The 21,478-nt window shown below is 40.8% G+C and overlaps 1 protein-coding gene across 1 annotated transcript; it reads left to right on the top strand.

The window, feature by feature from the left end:
• The first annotated feature begins 6,799 nt into the window (after window positions 1-6,799).
• lpar6a (lysophosphatidic acid receptor 6a) lies at window positions 6,800-9,383 on the top strand. The gene has a single exon (XM_049576157.1). It carries the CDS (start codon window positions 7,652-7,654, stop codon window positions 8,753-8,755), a length of 1,104 nt encoding a protein of 367 aa, XP_049432114.1. The 5' UTR covers window positions 6,800-7,651; the 3' UTR covers window positions 8,756-9,383.
• The last annotated feature ends 12,095 nt before the right edge of the window (window positions 9,384-21,478 follow it).

Genomic DNA, 21,478 nt, shown 5'->3' with positions numbered 1-21,478 from the left:
TGTTGTTGGCTCCCCTACTCACTGCTCTTACATCAGTGCAGAGCGCTAAAACCACATCCAAAATTTTTAGTCGCCCTTTTTTGACTTTCATGCTCCAGTATCTGAGCATGAAACCTGTAAACAAACATCAGCTGGCTTTTCTTTCCCTCATATAATGACTTCAACGCCACACATGCGTGACTATTCAAGCACTTAGTGTAGCTTGTTTTACCCTCGAGCCAAACTTAAAATCAGTGGTCTAACAGTCAGCTCACTTAGAATGACAATGTGTGAAGGACTGGTGAAGCGGGAAAATGAAACCATCTTCACGGCTATTTCTGGTCAGCAAAAATGAAAACAACAGCCAAGGTCTTTAGATTCCATACATGATGTTTTCGGACATCATGTTGGTTTTCAGTGAAGCAGAGCTTAACTTAAGACTGTGGGTTTAAGGCACATACCTTTACTTACATGCAACACATGACACAAAGTCTGTAGATAATACCTTACAATAAGCTACAGTGGATCTAATATCTTTAGTTTCTGGTTCATAAACAAACTGGTCTCAAGTGTTCCCAGAGTTGTTCACATTTGTTCACCCGTCATTCATCTGTTTTGTATGATGTGTTTCTTGTGCTGAGTTGCCGAAACACACTTGAGAGACTTGTCAAGTAAAAAAAAAAAAAAAAGTTAAGTTGATACTAAGTCAGTAAGACATGCTGTAAAAGAGCTTTTTATACCACTGTACATGCAGACAGTGGTTGCACTGGGGGAGGGCGAAATATTTGTGGGTGGGGAGTATTTTATACAAAGCAGTCAAGAGTTTGAAGTTGATAAGGCGGTGTGGGGGAGCACAGCCCTGCAACGAGCAGCAGCAGCAGACTCCTTTCTTGTGTTTTCTCAAATGTCACGTTTCTAAATTTAGTTTTTCTTTTGTAATGCATTGAATAGAAGGTGCTGCTAACCCCTTTTTCTGAGACAAGATGAAGATAAAGAAAATCTGAATGCCTTGCCTTAAAGTTTTTAGTCTCTTTGGTGAAACATATATTTTCATTTTTTATTCTTACAAAAAGAAGTATGAGATATTTGCCAGGGCTCTGGTCTACACTGAGATGTGTTGTTGTGGCAGTGCTGGAACTTCTTTGGCCTCAGTGGTTTGTGTATGGACTGCAGTTCTGTTGGTTTGTGCCGCTCTCCCTTGTCATTTGTTTATTTGTGGACGCCAGCACAACATTTGTGCAGTCTCTGTTTCCAAGGTGAACATGAGCGAATGAGCCGAAAGCCCTTTGAGTCGCAGTGAAGCTGTCTGTGGTCCAGAATGTCTTTTTTTTTGCCAAGTTAGACATTTGTTCAGCACTTTTCATTTGAGCTGCTCATTTTTCATGTGGCAGAGATCAAACACAATGAGTTTTACTGTGTTGTTGTAGATATTTCTTCAAAAGAAGGGGTGAAGTCATTGCTTTGAAAGTTACATGGGAGTCCCAGGTCTTGACCCTCAAGTCCAAAGTCATGTCCCAAGTCTAAGCTTTGTCAGGTCATAAACAAGTCATTATGCTTCATCAAATTTAATGTGATACTCGCATTACTTAGGTAACAGGAATATTAGGATTATTTACTGTTTTATATGTCATATGTGTGCCAATACGTTATGCTGCTGTTGTGTGACCATTAAAGAGTAAGTAAGGTAACTACTTGCTTTCTGTTTAATTTAACATTTAAACATTTTGGGAAACATTATCCCTTTCTTGCTGAGAGTTAGGTGACATAATAGACACCACTGTCATGTCTGTGCAGTGGTCTAAATATGATGCTATCACTCACGCCCAGTTAGCTTAGCACAGTGACTAGAAACAGGGGGAAACTGTTAGCCTGGCTCTGTGCAAAATAACAAAATCCACCCACCAGCAAAACAACATCAAATAACTGTGTAATATTTAAGTGGTTAATATCAAACCCAGAAAGAGCAAAACTCTGGAGCTGATTTCTGGTCTACGGCAGGTTTTCCAGCTGTATTGGTTTCATGACTAAACTGTGCTCCCAGCTAGATGGATGTGTCACTCAATGTGTTCAGTGTAACCAATTCGCGAAGTGTAGTTTGCCTTGTGTGTCTCTAACACTTTAAAGTGTGTATCAAAAATAAAAATAAGTAAGTTTAAAGTTACAATCCCAAAGTTCTCCGTGTCGTGCTCTCTAGCGGCACCTATGGCGATATGCAGTAACTACAGTATGTTTGTCAGCAAAAAACATAGACTGCAGTGAGTTTATTTATATCAGCTCATTATATGAGCCCTACAGCTGGCAGGATGTAAGGGTTACCACAGCATAGACCAGTGATATTCAATTTATGGGCCAGATTTGGCACGCAACAGGGTGTTAGGTGGCCCATCGAACATTTTCTTATTCACAATGAAAACAAACTATTCGTAGTGGAATTTTCTTTTTCCTTTTTATACTTTGAATATAAATAAGGTGCCAGAGTACATAAAAAGCCTCAAAATAGAGCTTGTTGATAAGAAAAGATCTCCTGGATCTCCCAACAATCGGTCCAGGCTAAATATTTATATATTAATTAATATTGTTTGTTAATTAAGTGGCCCCTGGCCTACTGCCATTTTTCAAAAGAGGCTCCTGGGCAAAGCAAGTTAAATATCCCTGGCATAGACGGTGTGTGTGTCTGTGTGTCTGTGTCCATGTAGGTATGTGTCAATGTGCATGAAAGCAGATTATTAATGGCTGCGTGTGCTTGTGATTTTTCCTGGGAATGTTGTGCCAAAAACACCCAGGTGGTAATACTGCAAATGCAAGGGCTTTCATCAGAAGGCCATAGGCTCATGCACCATTGTCTTACCTCATTTAGTGATAGGTAGTGGCTTAATAGACATACAGTACAGGCCAAAAGTTTGGACACACCTTCTCATTCAATGCGTTTTCTTTATTTTCATGACTATTCATGACTCTACTACATTGTAGATTCTCACTGAAGGCATCAAAACTATGAATGAACACATGTGGAGTTATGTACTTAACAAAAAAAGGTGAAATAACTGAAAACATGTTTTATATTCTAGTTTCTTCAAAATAGCCACCCTTTGCTCTGATTACTGCTTTGCACACTCTTGGCATTCTCTCCATGAGCTTCAAGAGGTAGTCACCTGAAATGGTTTCCACTTCACAGGAGTGCCTTATCAGGGTTAAGTCTATGTTGAGACCCAGAAGTGTAGTAAAGTTAAAAATATATGTTATGGTTGAAATAATCATTCAATTTCTGACCTGTGTCTGACTATGCTCCTGACTGCCACTGATGATCGTTACACAACAGTATTATGTCACCTGCTGTCTTTCTCATGCATTTTTCTTTTCTATTTGAAAGCCTTCAGTCTTGGCCTTGGGGCTACCAGACAGTTTCCTGGCATTGTGAGAAATTTAACAGTCCAGGGATTTCAGGCACATGTTTTTGTTTAGCGACCACATACTTGCATGTGAAGAGCTTGTTTTTATGTGCTGGATGGAACTATTTTGCTAGTCAAAGACAATAGTACAGGTTTTTCTGCTTTCTTGAACACTTCACTCTCGCCTTGATGGTGTTTATTTTGTGGTGGACTGACAAAGAGAGGCACAGTGGCCGTAAAATACCCACTGTCTCTTTGATTTTTTGCAAGATTTTTCCTTCATTTGTTTGGCTATTGTTGCTAACTCTGTGAAGTCAGAATAACCCATCGTTGGATTAGTCATGTAACTAAACTAGCACACACATGTTTATATCACTGGAGTCAGTTCCAAATGGGAAAATATTATTGTAACCAATAGAAAAACAGCTGAACGGTCTTCTTATCTTTGCATGTTTTACTCAGATGTGAACAACAAGGCAGACCTACATCTGCCCTAGTTTACCGTTGGGTAAACCCAAGCAGGTAGTTTACTTCCTATTGACACAGTTACAGTCACGCAGCACAAATACACTCAAACAATTTATAGTGTTCCCTGACCACACTGCTGATCAAGAAGCTGAGAGCACTTTCAAGTTGTGTGAGACTAATTATTTATAAACTTCACATTCCTCCCTGCTAAGCTACTTCACTCACAACAAAGGCCTCGATGTTTTTACTGACTGCCAAGTGGGGAGTTTCTACTACAGAAGGACTTGAATGCTATTTCACAAAGAAGAGAAAGTTGTGGGCATGGACTGACATGGGCAACTGAAAAAACACTGAATAGAGAGAGCTTTCTGTTCTGTCTCATTCCCAATGTCCATTAAAGAATAAAACAGTTCTTCTTTAGCAGAGCTGCCGCCCACACAAGCTGTCAAACACAACAGTTTAATATTCATTTACCTCCGGTCAGACCTGTGGAGGCAGTCACCTCAGGCTCTTGCAGGGTTTGAGTGAATTTCTCAGGAACTTTTGACCTCCTGTCTTTATTACCAGCTTGACTGACAAAGAAAAAACAAAGCAAACTATAATCTATTCATAGAACTATATTATCTATTTTTGTATCTCAATCAGTGGTGGAAGAGTCTTTACTGATGTAGCAATATCACAATTCACTCCAGTATAAAAGTATGTTTCTTTAGTGTATAATCACCCAATAATAAGAATCGTCATTCATTACCTTAGAATGAGCCATGTATATCTACATATAGAGCAGGTCCCAGTCCACAGAGTCCACCATGTCACACCGCCATGTTTCTACAGTTGCCCAGAATGGACAAACCAAACACTGGCTCTAGTTAAAGCCATTTATCATGTTTTTTTCGTTGGCCACTGTAGTTAGCAGCTTCTCCCCAACGAGCAGTGACAGAAAAACACAAATCTTTAATTGTGAAACTGCTTTATGCAGTGTTTTTACTGGTTAAAATCACCCGGTCTGTATGTTTCAGAGAGGAAGAGACCTCTGTGGATAATGCTGCCATGGCAAAAATTTCCTGAACAATGGACGATGAAGGAATCTTAAAAAGGAGACATTTCAGTTGGTTGCAATCTACAGACCTTACCACTAGATGTCACTTATTCCCCTTAAATCTTACACACTGCTCCTTTAAAGTGTCAACATAAAAGTACTTATTATGCAGAGGACTGGCTACTGTCAGTCTAATATTATTACTAAGTACCGTATTAGTGGACTATTATTACTCATGCATAAATATGTAAGCAGTATTTTATGATGAGATGGTTGAGATGGAGCTAATGTTAACTCCATCCATCCATGTTAATATAAAATGTTAATGTATACCATGTTGGGCAAATTAGCTTATAGCTGTATATTACACAGTATAAACTCATCATAGGTTTTGTATCTAAAAACTTAATTGGTAAACTAACTAATAACTAGAGCTGCTAAATAGATGAAATATATTTTTTAAAAGTACAATATTTCCCACGTGAGTAGAAATATAAAATTGCATAGGTACAGTATCTGTGTAAATGTACTTTGTTACATTCCACCACTGATGCTGTAAAAGGTTGTACAGTGTTTCAAAGTCAAGTGTGTAGGATTTAGTGGCATTGAGTGGTGAGGTTGCGATGGTAGACTAAATAAAATAATGGACGTCGCTACCGTGAAGTCACCCATTGGTTTGTGGATTCCTGTTTTGAAGCTTTCGAGTTCGGCACTTCAGCCATCGCCATCTTGGTTTTTTGGTGCCAGATGTGACCATATTTTTACGAGAGGCTGGCGCTGCGAGGAATGAGGGGTGGATCTGATTGAGGAGCCAAGGACAGTATGAACAGACAGCCTGTCATTCAAAGCCACCGCCTTTAATTATGCGTAACTTTAAACCTTAATAAAATGTAAGCATTATAAAAAAAAAAAAAAATCACCCTCCATGAAGGGTTTATTTGAGGGGGTTTATTTGTTCCAGACTGTAAACATGTTTCTTTCTGCTGTAAAGTTGGGCACTTTAAAATGGGGGTTTATGGGGATTGACTCGATTTGGAGCCAGCCTCAAGTGGCCATTCAAAGAATTACAGTTTTTGACACGTCTGTGCTGGCTTCATTTTTCAGCCCCGGAGGTCGCCACCTGTTGAAATAAAAGTTTTTCATTGTGCCCAAGTGCGAAGGAGAATGATATTGGCTGACACAAAAATGCAAAAACGCAAATGGCCCTATATAAAGCCAGTGTTTGGTTTGTCCCTTCTGGGCCACTGTAGAAACAATATGGCGGACTCCGTTGAAGAGGACCCGCTTCACAAATAAACAGCTGAATTTAAGGTAAAGAAAACACAACAATCTTGGTGCCAGGTGTTTATACAATAATGAAAACATATTCAGTTTCTGCCAATAAATCCCCCTAAATCCTACACACTGGACTTTTAAGAAATCACAAAAAACAGAAAAGCATTTAGAGGCCTTTGACCTTCTCTCCTCTTTTTACAGTTACGCCAAAAATATCCCTGAATAGGCTGGCTTTTTCTAATTATCATAAAGTGATGTTTCAACTCATACTGAACCTTAAAGCACTTATTATGCACATTTTACAGAAAATTGCTTCACAATAAGCTCAAGATTAATGGTATTACACTTAATGTTGCATTTGTAACCTTTGTTCTCTCACTGTTTAAGTGAAAATAGCTCAAAACATTAATTTTAAATATGTATCCAATCCATGCACCAATATATGTTTATAAAATAGTGGCAGTATTCCAGCCAATTATAGACACGTATTGTAAACTACAGAAGAATTCCGTCACAATACAGAGTTGTTTTGGTTGATCCCCACTTAAACTGTAGAGCAGACAAAGGAGTAGGAGGAGTTAGATGGGGGGCATTGGGAGGAGTTACCACAGCTGCTCTCCCTTGCAAAGTACAAACACTGCCTGTGAAACCGGCACAAAGGAGAAGTAGAGCGCTGTCTGAGTGTGGTGCGTGCGGAGCAAAAGCCTGTGAGGCTGACAGAGAGGGAGACTAACTGAGGAAAGAGAGAGAAGTGGACACAGTGATTCAGTCAGTTAGTAAGAGAAAAGGAAAGACAGAGGAGGGGGGACAGGAAACAGTTTGCCCTGAGGACAAACACTGAAGCACTCACATTGTGACACACAGACAGAGATCGGGAGCTCAGCTCAAGCTTCAGTGCTCCTGGGAATCTGGTTTGTGGTGAGGACCTTGTGAGAGGTGGAAAGCGAGTGACAACTTTGCTGCTTCAGAACTGAGAAAGGACAAACACACAGGATTGAGTTTTGACAGACAGAAAGGATTTCTGCCATGAGGACATCTCTCAAATGGACCTGAATGTGGATATGCCATTGTTCCTTTTGTGGACTCAGCAACTTGTGATGCTTGAGGACTTACTTGAAAGGGGGACACATTTTGTGACTGATTCAGAGTAAGTAAAGCTCAGCCTGCCACTTGTGGGGGGGCAGCGTGGTGGAGAGACAGGGCAGGGGGAGGGGAGGACGCTCCAGTCTGATGCCCCAAGATAACTACATCAAGACGGGGAAGGGAACCATGTTGACCATGTGCAGCAGTCTTCTCAAACATGGACAGCTGTGTTGGAAAGAAACCTTTGTACCAGTGGCCTGAATTATCAAATGACAGAGTGTCTTTCAGTGTATCCTGGTTTTGAACTGTTCTGTGCTTTACTCTCCATTCATGTGGATCCATTGTGCAGGGCAGCCCTTTCATTATATAGCTATTACATAACAGACACCCCTCATCCCTCCACTCTTTGTCTCTCAGAATGTACAACAATACCAGCCCGACTGACAATTTCACCCTGGGATGGGCTGAAAATAATTCAACTAACAACTCTACCTGCGACAAGAATGATGGTTTCAAGTACCCACTGTACAGCACTGTCTTCAGCATTGTGTTTGTGGTGGGACTGATCACCAATGTTGTGGCGATGTACATATTCACCTGCTCTCTGAAGCTGAGGAACGAGACCACGACCTACATGATGAACTTGGTCGTGTCTGACCTGCTGTTTGTCTTCACGCTTCCTCTGAGGGTCTTCTACTTCATCAACCAGAACTGGCCTTTTGGAGGCATGCTCTGCAAGGTCTCCGTCTCGCTGTTCTACACCAACATGTACGGCAGCATATTCTTTCTCACCTGCATTAGCGTAGATCGCTTCCTAGCCATTGTGCACCCATTTCGCTCAAGGACGCTCAGGACCAAGCGCAATGCTAAGATAGTGTGCATTGCTGTATGGGTGCTGGTGCTGTCAGGGAGTCTCCCCACAGGGTTCATGTTGGAGACCACCTCACCTGAGAAAAACAAGAACAATGCAATTTTCTGCTTTGAGAACTTCTCCTCCAAACAGTGGAAAGCTCACCTGTCTAAGGTGGTGATCTTCATAGAGACAGTGGGCTTCCTTATCCCGCTTCTACTCAACGTGTTTTGCTCTATCGTGGTGCTGCAGACCCTGCGTCGCCCCCAAACTATCAGTCGTGGTGGGGCGAAGCTGAACAAAAAAAAGATCCTGCGTATGATAATTGTGCACCTCTTTATTTTTTGTTTTTGCTTCATCCCCTACAATGTAAACTTGGTTTTCTATTCTCTGGTCCGCACCAAGACATTAAAAGGCTGCTTTGTGGAGTCGGTGGTTCGAACGATCTACCCAATAGCCCTTTGCATTGCTGTGTCCAACTGCTGCTTTGATCCCATTGTTTACTATTTCACATCAGAGACCATCCAGAACTCCATCAAAAGGAAGTCTCAGACCAACCGTTCATATGACGCCAAGTTCTCCGAGGCCCTGCAGTCAGAAAGCAGCTCGAACTTTCAGTGCAGTCTGAGAAACCTCAAAGCTAAAGTCTTCCACAATGAGTCTTCAGTGTGATAGTGAGGTCGCTACACTCAACATGAAAGGTATTACATCATTCCATCAAAAAACAAACCTCCTTGAGACTATGGCAATGGATTTTTTTGGAGTGCTTCATGAGACACCTGCCAAAGAGGTATTATATCTTAATCTCAGGGCAAATGTTTGGACTTGTCATTGACAGACTCTGCTCTGCAGTATTACTGCTGTGTGATCTTTTGTTCACAACTGCAGATTTCTTATTACTACTTATTAATTCCCCATTTCCAGTGGAATATTTTGTAATCGTGTCAAGCAGAATTTCTCTGCAAGTGACGTGGAAGACTTACTCAATAGTCAGAGAGTTGTGATATTGATTGCTATATGTGCCTGTATATTTGTACATTTCTGTTGTAAAGTGTGGTGCTAACTTTAGAATAGTATCTATTAAATTAACATAAAGTTATATCAAGCTCCAGATTGTACTGTACATAGGCTTTTTGAAATTGTGAATTGCAAATCGGTCATAGAGGTGCCTTTTTTGTTCTGGAACCATTTCATTGTAGATGTTATGTCTTTATTGACCATTAAATGCACTGACAAAGAATTTCACATACTGCACTAATGCCACAGTGATGAATAAAAGTCATGTACTGTCTAAAACAAACTACTGCACCTGGAACTTTTTGTCATTTAAATGAATGAATTGCTATCTTTTGACACTGGATTATGAATGATTTTAAACTCGACCAAAACCTATAGACTCAACATTGCATGTCAGCACAATACCTTTTAATCTATAACATTAAGTCAGGTGAAGACTGTAGCATAGCACAGTAAGCACACAAACAGGCTTCCCCATGTAGCTGCCAAACCGCCTCTTCGATGTTTGTCCTGCATCCGGATAAGAAGTGGAAGTCGAAAGTTTGAAAGATGTCTGATTCCCACTGGGGGGTGTCAGCTTCCTGTGTGGCAACCAGTGGTAAAGAAGAGGAAGTCTTTATTAATGGCAGCTAACTATTTACATTTTAAGCATAAACATAGTAAGCAGATCAGTTGGTACTAAAAATGAGTGAAAGCAGTGCAGTGTCATTCATGTTTAACTTAACCTAGATAGGAATTCCATTTTATCATCCTGTAACATTTTGTTTTCTTCCTCCACAAGGACATGGTGTTTTTAGTATCTCCACTGACGAGGCTGGTCCTCCGCGTCGGAACAGTCACTTCAGCTACCCAGTAAATCAGGATGTCTTTAATCAACAGATAATTCCAGTTCAGTCATATGGTATAATTAAAACATAATTGCTCACATCCTTATGTGTATAAAAACACATCAAAGTCACATTTAACTAAAAAAGGTAAGTGCAGTGGGATAGAAAAAATAGATGTATCAAACATTTCTCCTGCTGTGGACAAATTTACAAGTGATATGGCATCAGTGAGGAGTCAACGCAGCATGAGAGTGAATAACAGAAAGCACATGGCGCTCTAACTTTATTGACATAGCTTGAAGGTCAGTCAGCGGCACTTTATACATGCCCCACCTATAACTCTGGCGCTAAAGCCATGTGAGTAAGTCACGGACGGGGTTAAAGACCTGGGCTGCTATGAAAACAAACAAGTACAATTTGACTGAGGCAGGTCACGACATCTTAAAGCGGCATCCTCATGTGAGTAGCTGCAACGTGGCCACTTGCTCACTGAGCATCAGCATGAAGTTGTTCAGTGCCCCTAGAACATCTTGATGACTCATTTTAATAAGACATTATTGTTTAATCTCTATGTTTAACTGCATTAGTGAGTTAGCCAATGCGTATTCAGCACATACAGCTCTTATCTGGCCACCAGGTGTTCATGGCTGATCTGGGTCAAAGGTCACGGCAGGGACAGAGAGAATCAAAGGAAATCACAGATCAAATGCAGTTAAGATATGTAAATACAGTGATTATCTACACTAAATAAAGGAAGTAAATATAGCTCTTAGTGAATATTATTACATCACATTAGAAAATGAAGTACTTTCCTCTTTAACAATCACTGATGTAACTTCGAAGAGTTTCATAATGGTTCCCATTTCACAAAAAAATCTTGTTGCTTAACGTCGAGAACATGACATTGTGCATTCTCTAAAGTCTTATGGTTGTATAAGCTCTCTGTATCAGGGATCGGACCCCCTCACGTGAGCCCAGCAGGCTCCTCTGCATACACACCAGTTATCTAATCAGTCTGACCTCTTCTTCCCAGCAGGCTGCGGGATGAGAAAACACAGACGCCACGCTGCTTGTCATCACATACACTCTGTTCTGCGTTGCTCTGGTAATTTCAGATGGGAGCATGCATCAAAGTGCTCTTGTACAGTGCAAGATGGTTGAGGACGTGAAATATTGCATGAGTGATGCAAAGAAAATATGTGTATAAAAACACATCAGTAAACACCTATACCTCTAAGATTATGACATTCAAAGAAAGGTTGCAATCCAATAGTTTTATGCACTTAATAAAATTTTCGTACAGATTAGCCTTTAGGGAAACAATATAGAAATAAGTAGGTAATGGCTGGAATCCTCCAAAGTCACAAAAAAAACCGATGTTGGCTGAGTAGCTTTATTCATCACAGTTTTCCAGGTCTAAGTGGGGACAAAAACAAGTCTGGATCCAGCCTTTAACTTAAAGCTTTAGGATCCTATTCCCCTGTGGTGAATCCAGCATGTTTCCTCCAATGAACCCCTTAATGGCTGCTTTGAAGTTCTGTCAGTCCTAACTGGCTGAAGATCCTCTGGCGTGTTGAGAACTCGTGTCAGGAGTAATTTCTGCCGAGGCATTAAGGGGACCACAGTATGTGTGTGCTTTCGGGGAAAACGAGGTTGGGCTGGGCAGGGGGTGAGATCGGGGTGAGGTCTTCGTCCTCAGATTCACTCAACAGCTCTGGATCACATGACAAGGGAAGAGCTTGTCACACTAAATGGATTTGGGGAGAAGGGGGTCTCTGCAAAAGATAATGAACCATTTTCCCTGTATGCTGCACAGGATGAATTTGTGAGGAAATGGCTGTTATTACCGTGATATCTAAATGGCCAGTGCCCATTTAGATATCTGCAACATTTTCCCACAGTTACACTAGAATCACATTCCACATCTCTGGTATTTACCATCCCACATTGGTTTTGGGGGTAAACAGGTATTATTATTGTTCTATAAAAAGTTTGTCATCCTCTAGGGGGACAGATTACTTGCTTGCAAGACAACTTTGCAGACTGGAAAGGAGAGGCCAATAAAACACACAATGCGGGAGACAGAACATTGCATTAAGTAACCATTAGTCAGGATGTGGTTTGACAAAAAAAGCAGATTGTTGTGCTTGTGCTAGCACAACATCCTCACTTATTCTAAAATCAGAGGCAGCACTGAACCAATAACCAGCGGTGGAATGGGTTCAGTGTCTGCAAGGAGGGAGGTAGGCTAAATAAGTGCACCAACCAGTCACATGTAATCCTCCTTAACTCCCTGTCGCCTCGGACCATAAACAGGCCTTATCAATGCCTTGGGGAGTTATTTGACCAGCTCAGCTCTTTGTTGCATAACATCTTAGGAATGAAACAGAAAGCATAAGCAGAATGTTGATAAAACACTCCCTTCATCAGGGCACCGGGGTGTTTACAGAAAACATGTATGCAGCAGGCAAGTGCCAGGCCTGTTAGATCATGCTGGTCTTACATATATGTTTCAGCAATGCAGACAGGAAATGACATTGGGACATTTCAACTACATATGACAGAGAGTGTGTGTACAATGCCCATCATTGTTCTTCTTTTCATGGACCGGATGAGTCTTTACCTTGAGGCAAGAATCCAGAGCCTGTTTGTGCCTGAAAATGGTGGAGCGTGTGCGACAGTATCATAGGGGCCAAGAACTTCATGTAAAATTGCGAAGATCTGACAGGAGGTGATTCATGGAAAATGACGGCTCGGTGGCTCAAAATGAGAAAAGTCATGCCTGGAGAATTTTGATTTTAATCACTGACAAATAAAGGTCGGATTTGGTAATAACCTTGTGTGTGTGTGTGTGTGTGTGTGGGCATGAGGACGTCATTACAAATGTTGAAATTTCTCTGAACTGTACCTACTACCTTTTACGAAGAAAGCCAAGAAGCCTCAAGCCCCAACATGAACTTGAGTCTTTGTTTGTGTTCTGCATCATTGAAAATGAGGGTCTCCCTTAGTTGACTCCCCAAATGTTAAAGATCCAGTGTGTAGGATTTAGGGATGTCTATCGGCACAAATGGAATATACTTTTCATAATTATGTTTTCATTAGTTTAAAATCACCTGAAAATAAGAATCACTGTATTATCTTTACCTTAGAATGAGCCGTTTCTATTCCCCTTTTTGTTTGCCATGTTGTTCTACAGTAGTCTAGAATGGACAAATCAAACACTGGCTCAAGACAGGGCCATTCGTATTTTCAAGTCGGCCACCATAGTTTTCCTATATACTTGGCATAAGAAAGAATTTTCCGTTCCACAACCTCACCTTTAGATTTCACTAAATCCTACGCACTAGAAGTTTAAATAAAGGTGTGAATGAATGAATGAATGAATGAAATGGGACTTCTAATAGTTTTTATTCAATCCATTCTGGGAATCCAGTTGGGGATTCCCATAAACACTCTTGCTCACACTTAGTATAAATGCCGTGGCACTCATTCCACATTTCCTAGAAACACCCCTATCTATCACAGTGCTGTACACTGCAGGTTGTGTCTATCCCAGATACATACAGATACAGCAGCACATCCAATATTCTGCCTTTGTTTCAGTTTCAGTCTGAGGGAATATGGTATAACAGTGTGTTAGAGGATAACAAAACCTGTCATTAGGTATGTTTTACTTGATGGGACAAGTTGGGACTCCTTTAGCTGGAAGTTCTTTCCCCGGAAACTCCTGGGGATTTAAACAATGTCTGACTAGCCAATGAAGACATGTTAATCCTTTTCCAGTAGCAACAGCATAAAACCAGAGAGGACAGCCCACTGGTGTGACATGAGAGAAAGGAAAGGTCACTGGGTCAAACCCCACAGCAGCCATATGTCCTATATGTCCTGTCAAAGCACCCTTGTAGCAAATGATAATATAAACACTGATGAAAATGTTGAAAATGTACTTTTAGAGACCATCACAATGATAATTTCAAAAGTGTTTGTAGTTTCATTATAAAGAAATCTGTATTGTGTGTTAAAAATGTAAAATGATATTGTCTAGAAACCTGAAACTGATTCTAATAAGCTGAGTTGTGCTTTGTTAGTGAATATTTTATTAAAATAAATTAGCAAATAAACCTTTTTTTGAAGAGGAAATTAACAAAGCAATACAATAATTTGATTTTGTGTAACAATAATTTGATTTTGTGTAACAGGCTTATTTAATTTAGAGGGCACATTGTCACATTTTAAAAAGTTACTACCTTTTTATCACCTGCTGATTGTTACGTAACTTCAGCTCTTGAGCAATGCTGGATCCTTACCTGTGTGTTTACTGTACAGCTGTGGATAGGTGTAAAAGAAATATTTCACATTTAAACTGAACCAGAATGTAGCTAAACAGCTGATCAGTAAAACTTGTACTGAAACTCCACTAAGTACACGGCAGGATTAGCAATGCCCGGGCCCCGCTAACACTGCAGCACAGACTCATAAACAAATGCCCATAGCACACTCCACGGCACACCCACACATAAAAGCTAACGCTTACAGGTCATCCTTGAGGTCAGCATGTTCCCCATGAGGAATTTCCACAGAGCCTCTCAGACCACACAATACTTCTCCTCTCTTCCTCAGCAGAATTCTGTCTCCTTTAGTCACAGAAAATCACTGACGAGGTGATGTCCTCATCTGCTCACTCCATTGTTTGTCTGAAAGCCACAGCGCTTATGAAATTTCAGTCATGTTTACTGTTAATGCTACAAGTTCCTGCTTTTAAATAACAATTCCCCAAAAGAGGAAGAAAGTTATGAGACAAACTTAAAAACTACATGCTTAAAATATGACCTTTACATCCTTTTGAACCTGGCTCCTGCAGAGACACCTAATTTATGGACACTGTGGCTTTAGGGTGGGAAGGACATGGCTCAGTGATACCCCTGAGGTTATCTCAATCACTCCAAAGAAACACGCAATTAGTCCTATGTAACGGACAGATAAGACCAAGATAATTCCAATGGTAGCATCAACAATGAGAGGCAAGTGATCTCTTTATCATCATATACTGATTGTACTATTTCACTTGTTTTCCATTAATACCACATTAAAGGTTTTGGGGTAAGTTTTTACTCTTTTACAAAAAAAAATAAAAAATTATCACCATGACCTTTCATCCGTTTCTTTTCATTTCTGTATGTTATAAAAATCTGCCTCTTGATCCATCACAGTGAACATTTAGACTGCACTGTGTTTTTTTTCTTTAGGTCATTTATAGTTACCTCATAATGATGATGTAATATCAAAAGCACTGCAGGCTTGATGCTCACTGTGATGGATTACAGAACTTTTTACGTGTAAAGACTATAAAATGATTTTCATGCCACATGGAAATAAATGGAATGAATGATAGCTGATGGCTGCCCTGACAAAATTCATTCGAAGATCTGAAACACTTGAGCATTGTTTGCAAAATTGTTGACAATAATAATATAAAGTACAGTATATGTGATTAAGTAAATGGGCTAAAATGTGAAACATCATTAGTATGATACAGCACATATACTGGTATGAGCAGATACCTAATGTCAAGAATCGGAATCAGTAATGGTAAGGAAAAAATTTTATTGGGACATTTTTTATCTTAAACACCCGATGTTATCAGCACCCACCAACACAAAACAGTATACTCTCTCATCATCACTGTGTGAAAACTTTCCAGTGATGCGAACTGGTGAGTTTGGAAAGTCCAGGTGACAAAACTGATAAAGACATTAACCATTATCTTGTCATTCTTTCCTGTTTGAACCGGTGCAGTGCGGATATGCTGTTTTAGATCAATGAGATAAAAGCAAACTGTGCCTCTACACAATCGGAATTACAAGCCTGAAAGATATGATTCAAGTGGGGTGCTGGGCCGCTGCTGTTCCCTTTTTCATGTGTTGCATATGCAGCACTTTGAATGAATGTGTGTTAAACTTGCTGTGCTTCATCGATAAACAAACATAACATAGCGGGCTAGGTATAAAAAAAACATCAGGTATTCTTTTTTAATTGAACAGCAAAGCTACACTGTAGACCTCTTCACTGTGGACGTGTTCACACCTTTCTCTGCATCAAATTTGTGAGGTCAGTCCGACAAATTACACTCATTTCACAACCCTGATGCAAATTGTTGCTTTTTCACAGGATGTAAACAGAGATAAAATGGAGGGGGTGAGATGCATCACTGATAGTGAAGTCGAGAAGTGGTTGAAGGGGGGAATGCCCATGTGTGAAATAATATTCATGTTTAGACCAGTGTGTAGATCAGTGAAGTGATAAGGAAGCAACAGCTCAAATTCAGAGTTTATTCTGTCACAGAAAGAGAAAATGAAATTACAAATCGAAGAGTTCAAGCTGGAATACACACCCAGGCTAAAATTGGTAGCCGTGAGATGCTTACAGTTTGTCAAGTGATATCTGAACAGTTACTGCCACTAATGTAACACAATTTGTGGAAGCTACTAAGCAAAAATATCAGGTATTTATAGCCTTTCTTAGATTAGTGCTAACAAAATGAGATTAAAAACAAAAACATACAGCCACATATCACATTTTAAATACGCTTAAAAGATTCAGTGCATAGGATTTAGGGGGGTTTATTGTCAGAAATGGAATATAACTTAATAAGTATGTTTTCTTTATTGTATTCACCTGAAAATAAGAATTACTGTGTTTTACTTAGAATAAGCCATTTATATCTGCAGAGGGAGTGGGTCCTCTTCCACAGAGTCCCCTACATTGCACCGTGTTTCCACAGTAGCCCAGGGTGGACAAACCAAACACTGGCTCATTCAAATCTTTGTGTTGCCCACTGTATTTAGCAGCCCCTCCGTGATGAGCCCAACAACGTCACAAAAGCGCTGATTTGCAACATGAAACTGCTTTATTCAATGTTGTTACCAGTTTGTTTTGGAGAGGAAGAGCCCTCTGAGGAGAATTCAGCTCCAGGTAAAAACCTCCTGAACATGTGGATAGTAAATTAACAGAGAAAGAAGGTGAACATTCATTAGCAAGTGCTTGGTTAGTGTCTGTTCTGTGACGAGCTGAACAGCATCAGAGAAATGTGCAATGCTTGGCACATGGAAGAAGTTTCAGCTGGTTGCAATCTGCAGTCCTCACCACTAGATGCCACTAAATCCCACACACTGCTCCTTTAATGGAACAATGTACTTATTACTTAATTCAAAACATTATAAAGCAGCTGATTTCAGTACACTACATGCAAGCTACAAGAGGATAGTTTCTAAAGATTCTGTCAAAGGTCTGTTATCGATCTATTACTGGCTCAGAGGAAGGATGGCAATGGGACAGGCCAGCAGAGCCTGTGACCTTGCCTAAAAGTGGACCAGCCCATCAGGAGTCAACAGGCATGTGAGCTACAAACAATAGCAGCATTTAAAACTGCAAATGGCCTCCGATAATCGCCACAGAGCCGGCACTGTCCCACTTCACATAACATTGGATCCAAATTTAACTGTTCCTGACCTTTTTACTCTGAGCAGCTGATGAACTGTGGAACTCCACGGCAGACCTTGCTTGTCTATTGTCTGAAATGGGACAACAAAACACTGGCTGGGGACAATGGAGGGTCACTGCAGAGGGCTTGAAATAATCACAACAATGACAGCTCCCATATTTAAAGCTGCAAAGAGACTTCCAACTGCAGCGCCTAAGTGCTTTGTTATTAACAGGAAGCGCTGCTCCCCATGAAGAATAAACAGCACTTCTCTTTACTGGGTGAGTCATGGTAGCAGGTTTCATTGTTTCCTTCACTGTGTGATTGATACCACTGAGCCTATAAATGTCTTCTAAAAACTCAGATACAGTACAGAAACTAATGCAGTAAAAGATGTGAACACTAAGAGTCCATCGGTTTGCTCTGAATAAGAAAAGTGAAAGAGGACTTTGGTAGAAAATGCCTTTCTAAGCATTGGTAGCCAGACAGAGATCACTGGGTCATCATGCATCTGCAGCGCTCTTCCTGTGTGAAGCTGATGGTGCTCAAAGCAGGCCACGAAAACAGGTTCTCTGACCGGCAGACAAAAGGGGAACAGAGATTGTCGTTTGATTACAAGCGTCAATATCTCATCAAGGGTGATGACAGAAGCTGCAGGTCAAAGTTGTGCAGACAATATCCCAGAAAGACGAAATGAAAGGTCTTTTGGGCATCATTTGATAAGAGGGGAAGCTACTCGATTGTATGTTATCAGGTCAGCAGGATGAGCACGGAAAAAAAAAAAATCAATGAAGCACTTCAGATTAGATGTCAGACCAGTAGCCAGAGATTCAACCTCACTGTGTGACTTGGAGTAGATGCTGAAATACAGGATGCAGAATGTTTGAAATGAGTCAGACTTCTAAGTAAGCTGAACAGAGAAAGAGGGAGAGGAAATGCTGTCACAATTCATTCGCCCTTCATTCCACTGATTTGTCACATGCGAACTGCTCAACTTCCACGTGTGGCTTGAAAGCAGGGCATTCTGGTTTTGCTTAGTACTTGTCAACAAAAACACTGCAGTGATTTCATAGAGGAACATTATTATTCAACTTTCACCCCCACTCTTAACACTCATTGCAGCAGTGCTGCACAGATGAGCAATTCATTCAAACAGAAATGTCTTTTTTGGAGCCTCGGTGGCTTAGTGGTAGAGCAGGCGCCCCATGTACAAGGCTGTTGCCGCAGCGGCCCGAGTTTGAATCCAGCCTGTGGTCCTTTGCTGCATGTCATCCCCCCTCTCTCTGTCCCCCTTTCACACTTACCTGTCCTGTCCAATAAAGGCAAAATGCCCTAAAAAATATCTTCAAACAGAAATGTCTTTTTTGACCCACTTATAGCCATTGAGATACAACAGCCACGACTTCACATCCTTCCTGCAAGAGGAAGCTCCTGTTCATCTGCTTGTTTTGCTCTATATTTTCTGAAGTACAACTTCATAAAAATGTTCAGTCAGGATATTTTTTTTTGGCACCCTTGACACCACAGTTAAAGGTGTTAAATAACAAGAACACCCGCACAACTGCATGCAAACCAATAATCCACTATAATGTTTAGATGTTTGTTTTTGGTTGAGACTATATTAGAGTGGCTCATTTCTTAGACTTTATGGTGTTGTTTTAAACTGCAACATAGTGTGAGATGCTGTTTTGGTTTTTTTAAGATATTTTTTGGGGCTTTTTAGCCTTTAATTTATAGGACAGACCAGCGTGAAGGGGGGAGAGAGAGAGGGAGTGACATGGAGCAAAGGGCCACAGGCTGGAGTCAAACCCAGGCAGCTGCGGCAACAGCCTTGTACATGGGGCACCTGCTCTACCACTAAGCCACCGACACCCCGAGATGCTGTTTTTTTAATATGTGCTATTGTGAAAAACTCTGCCCATTTAAGTGGTGTCCAAAAAAGAAAGAGAGAACCTATGACTCAGGGCTCAAGGTGGCCCAATCAATTTTATACAACAGAAAACCTGCCACCCACACCTGGAATTGAAAAAAATGCCAGCATCAGTGTCAAATAAAGACATTCACATAAGTAAAATATAGTCTAAAGATCCGAAAACACATATGACAGCTAACACTTTCAGTAATATTTTATTGGAAGAACATTAGGTGTACTAACACATACAGATACAATGCTAAGGGAAATGACTGGCCATCCATATTTTGTTTTTTTTGTGTCCCCTTCAGTCACCTCCCACCTAACCGTTACCCACTGATGGTGCGAAAGATAAAACACAAGATAAACACAAGATAAATACAAAATACCCCCCAAAAATGCTTAGAAAACATAACATCAAATATTCAGTGCTCCAAAAAAGATGCATTTAGTCAGCACCAAGCTCAGGGACATCCAATACAAAGCACCTTAATACAAAAAAATACAAGTGGTCTTAATCATAGGCAAAGTACTGTTTGTCAGGCCAAATAAAATAAGAGCTTGGGTGGATCATGAGACAATGGGCCCCTGGGCACAAATATGCAAAAGGCCCAACCACTTTTGTTGTTGCTGTTTTGTATCTTTTTGTTGCCATTTTTGAGGTAATTTTGTATCTCTTTTGGTTGCTTTGTCTCGCTGTAGTTAAGTTGTTTCTCTGCTGTTCCTTTACATCTCTTTGTGGTGTTTTTGTGTCTCTTTGGGGTCAATATGTGTTAATTAGAGCAACATTTTGCAGGTGAAGGCCAGATGGGCCCCTGAAACTTTTGGGCCCCATGGGCCTGTGCCCACTTGGGCATGGATAAGAGAGGTCGCAAGGTTCAGTAAAATTTCTGGGCTGATCTGCAAAGGGCAAATGTGATTTTTTTTCCAGTTTAAGAAACAACATTGAGTCCCTCTTTAGGGGAAGCGAATGCAGATGCGCACCTTGTATACTCAAAGTTATATCCAGATTTTAGTTAAAACAAAAAGTACTGAGGTTCAGTAAATAACACAGTCCTCCTTGTATCATTGTACCATTTAAGCATCCCAGACTCCTCACTTTGAGCTGTGTACATGCTTCCTAGCTCATCGTGGACACGGATGGGAGACCCTCCTATCTGCAGGACACACAGCATGGTGGTGTTGTAGCTCAGCTATGCTCCAGCACTTTATCTGTATCCTTGCTACACATGGACATCTTTGGAGGTACAGAGGGGAAATACAGTATATAGGACAAAAAAGCAGGGGGGCTGGAGTATGAGCCCTGGAGGGGGATTCAGTGTGACTTCAAGATAAGGGGCGAGCTGCAGCCCCAGGCTTCCTCAGTGAAACACATCGTGGGCAGATATCTGGAAAAAAGGCTCTCATATAGCTCTTGTCAGCCAATGGGAGGCTCCAGCCACTGGAGTAACTTTGGCAGCAGGATAATCCATCCCTGGTGTGACTGTTGGTGAATCAGCACCATTATGGTTTTGTTGACTCAATGGTCTGTAGTATCTATATCCTGTTGAGCCCAAACTGTCATGGGCGAGGCTTGGTTTTTGTTTGACTGCTGCCAAGCATGTGGTTAAGCTGTTGTCTGCTTTTACTCCATGTTGCAGAGCTTGTAATTTGGCAAAACAAAAAGAGTAACAGGCTCCACTTGTTCCCTCATATTAAATATATTTATGCTCTTCAGGGTGCTAATAGTTAAGACGTAGTCCATTAAAAACATCTGATTCTTTATACCAAAAGGATTTAAACAAAGGTGTAATTATATCTAAGCCAGTGACTTCTCTCACTCCTTCCCACCACAGAGGGTTCACATCAGTGATTTTAACTCCACCTAGTGGTCCATGATTAACACTTACTGTCGAAAAGCACCAGTAGTCATCTCCCTGCGTCTGCCCCATTGTGGTCACAGCAAATTAAAAATAACACGACAGCCCAAGGATCCAGATGTATGGGCTGTTTGTGCCTTGCTGTGAGAATAAAAGACAAAGAACACCGATGACTGAATATGTTTAGTCTACTTTTGATATTGCAGAGGAAACTGACATCAAAAGGTGCAGGCAGGCTCAAAACGGCGTGACCCCATGGAGACCCCATCTGCTCTGAGTCTAATATTTCCTGCTTTCCCG

The sequence above is a fragment of the Epinephelus fuscoguttatus genome, linkage group LG5 (genome assembly GCF_011397635.1).
Source record: "Epinephelus fuscoguttatus linkage group LG5, E.fuscoguttatus.final_Chr_v1".
Taxonomy (NCBI): Eukaryota; Metazoa; Chordata; class Actinopteri; order Perciformes; family Serranidae; genus Epinephelus; species Epinephelus fuscoguttatus.
Note: the sequence above shows the minus strand (reverse complement) of the source record. Positions and strands in the feature narration are given on the sequence as shown.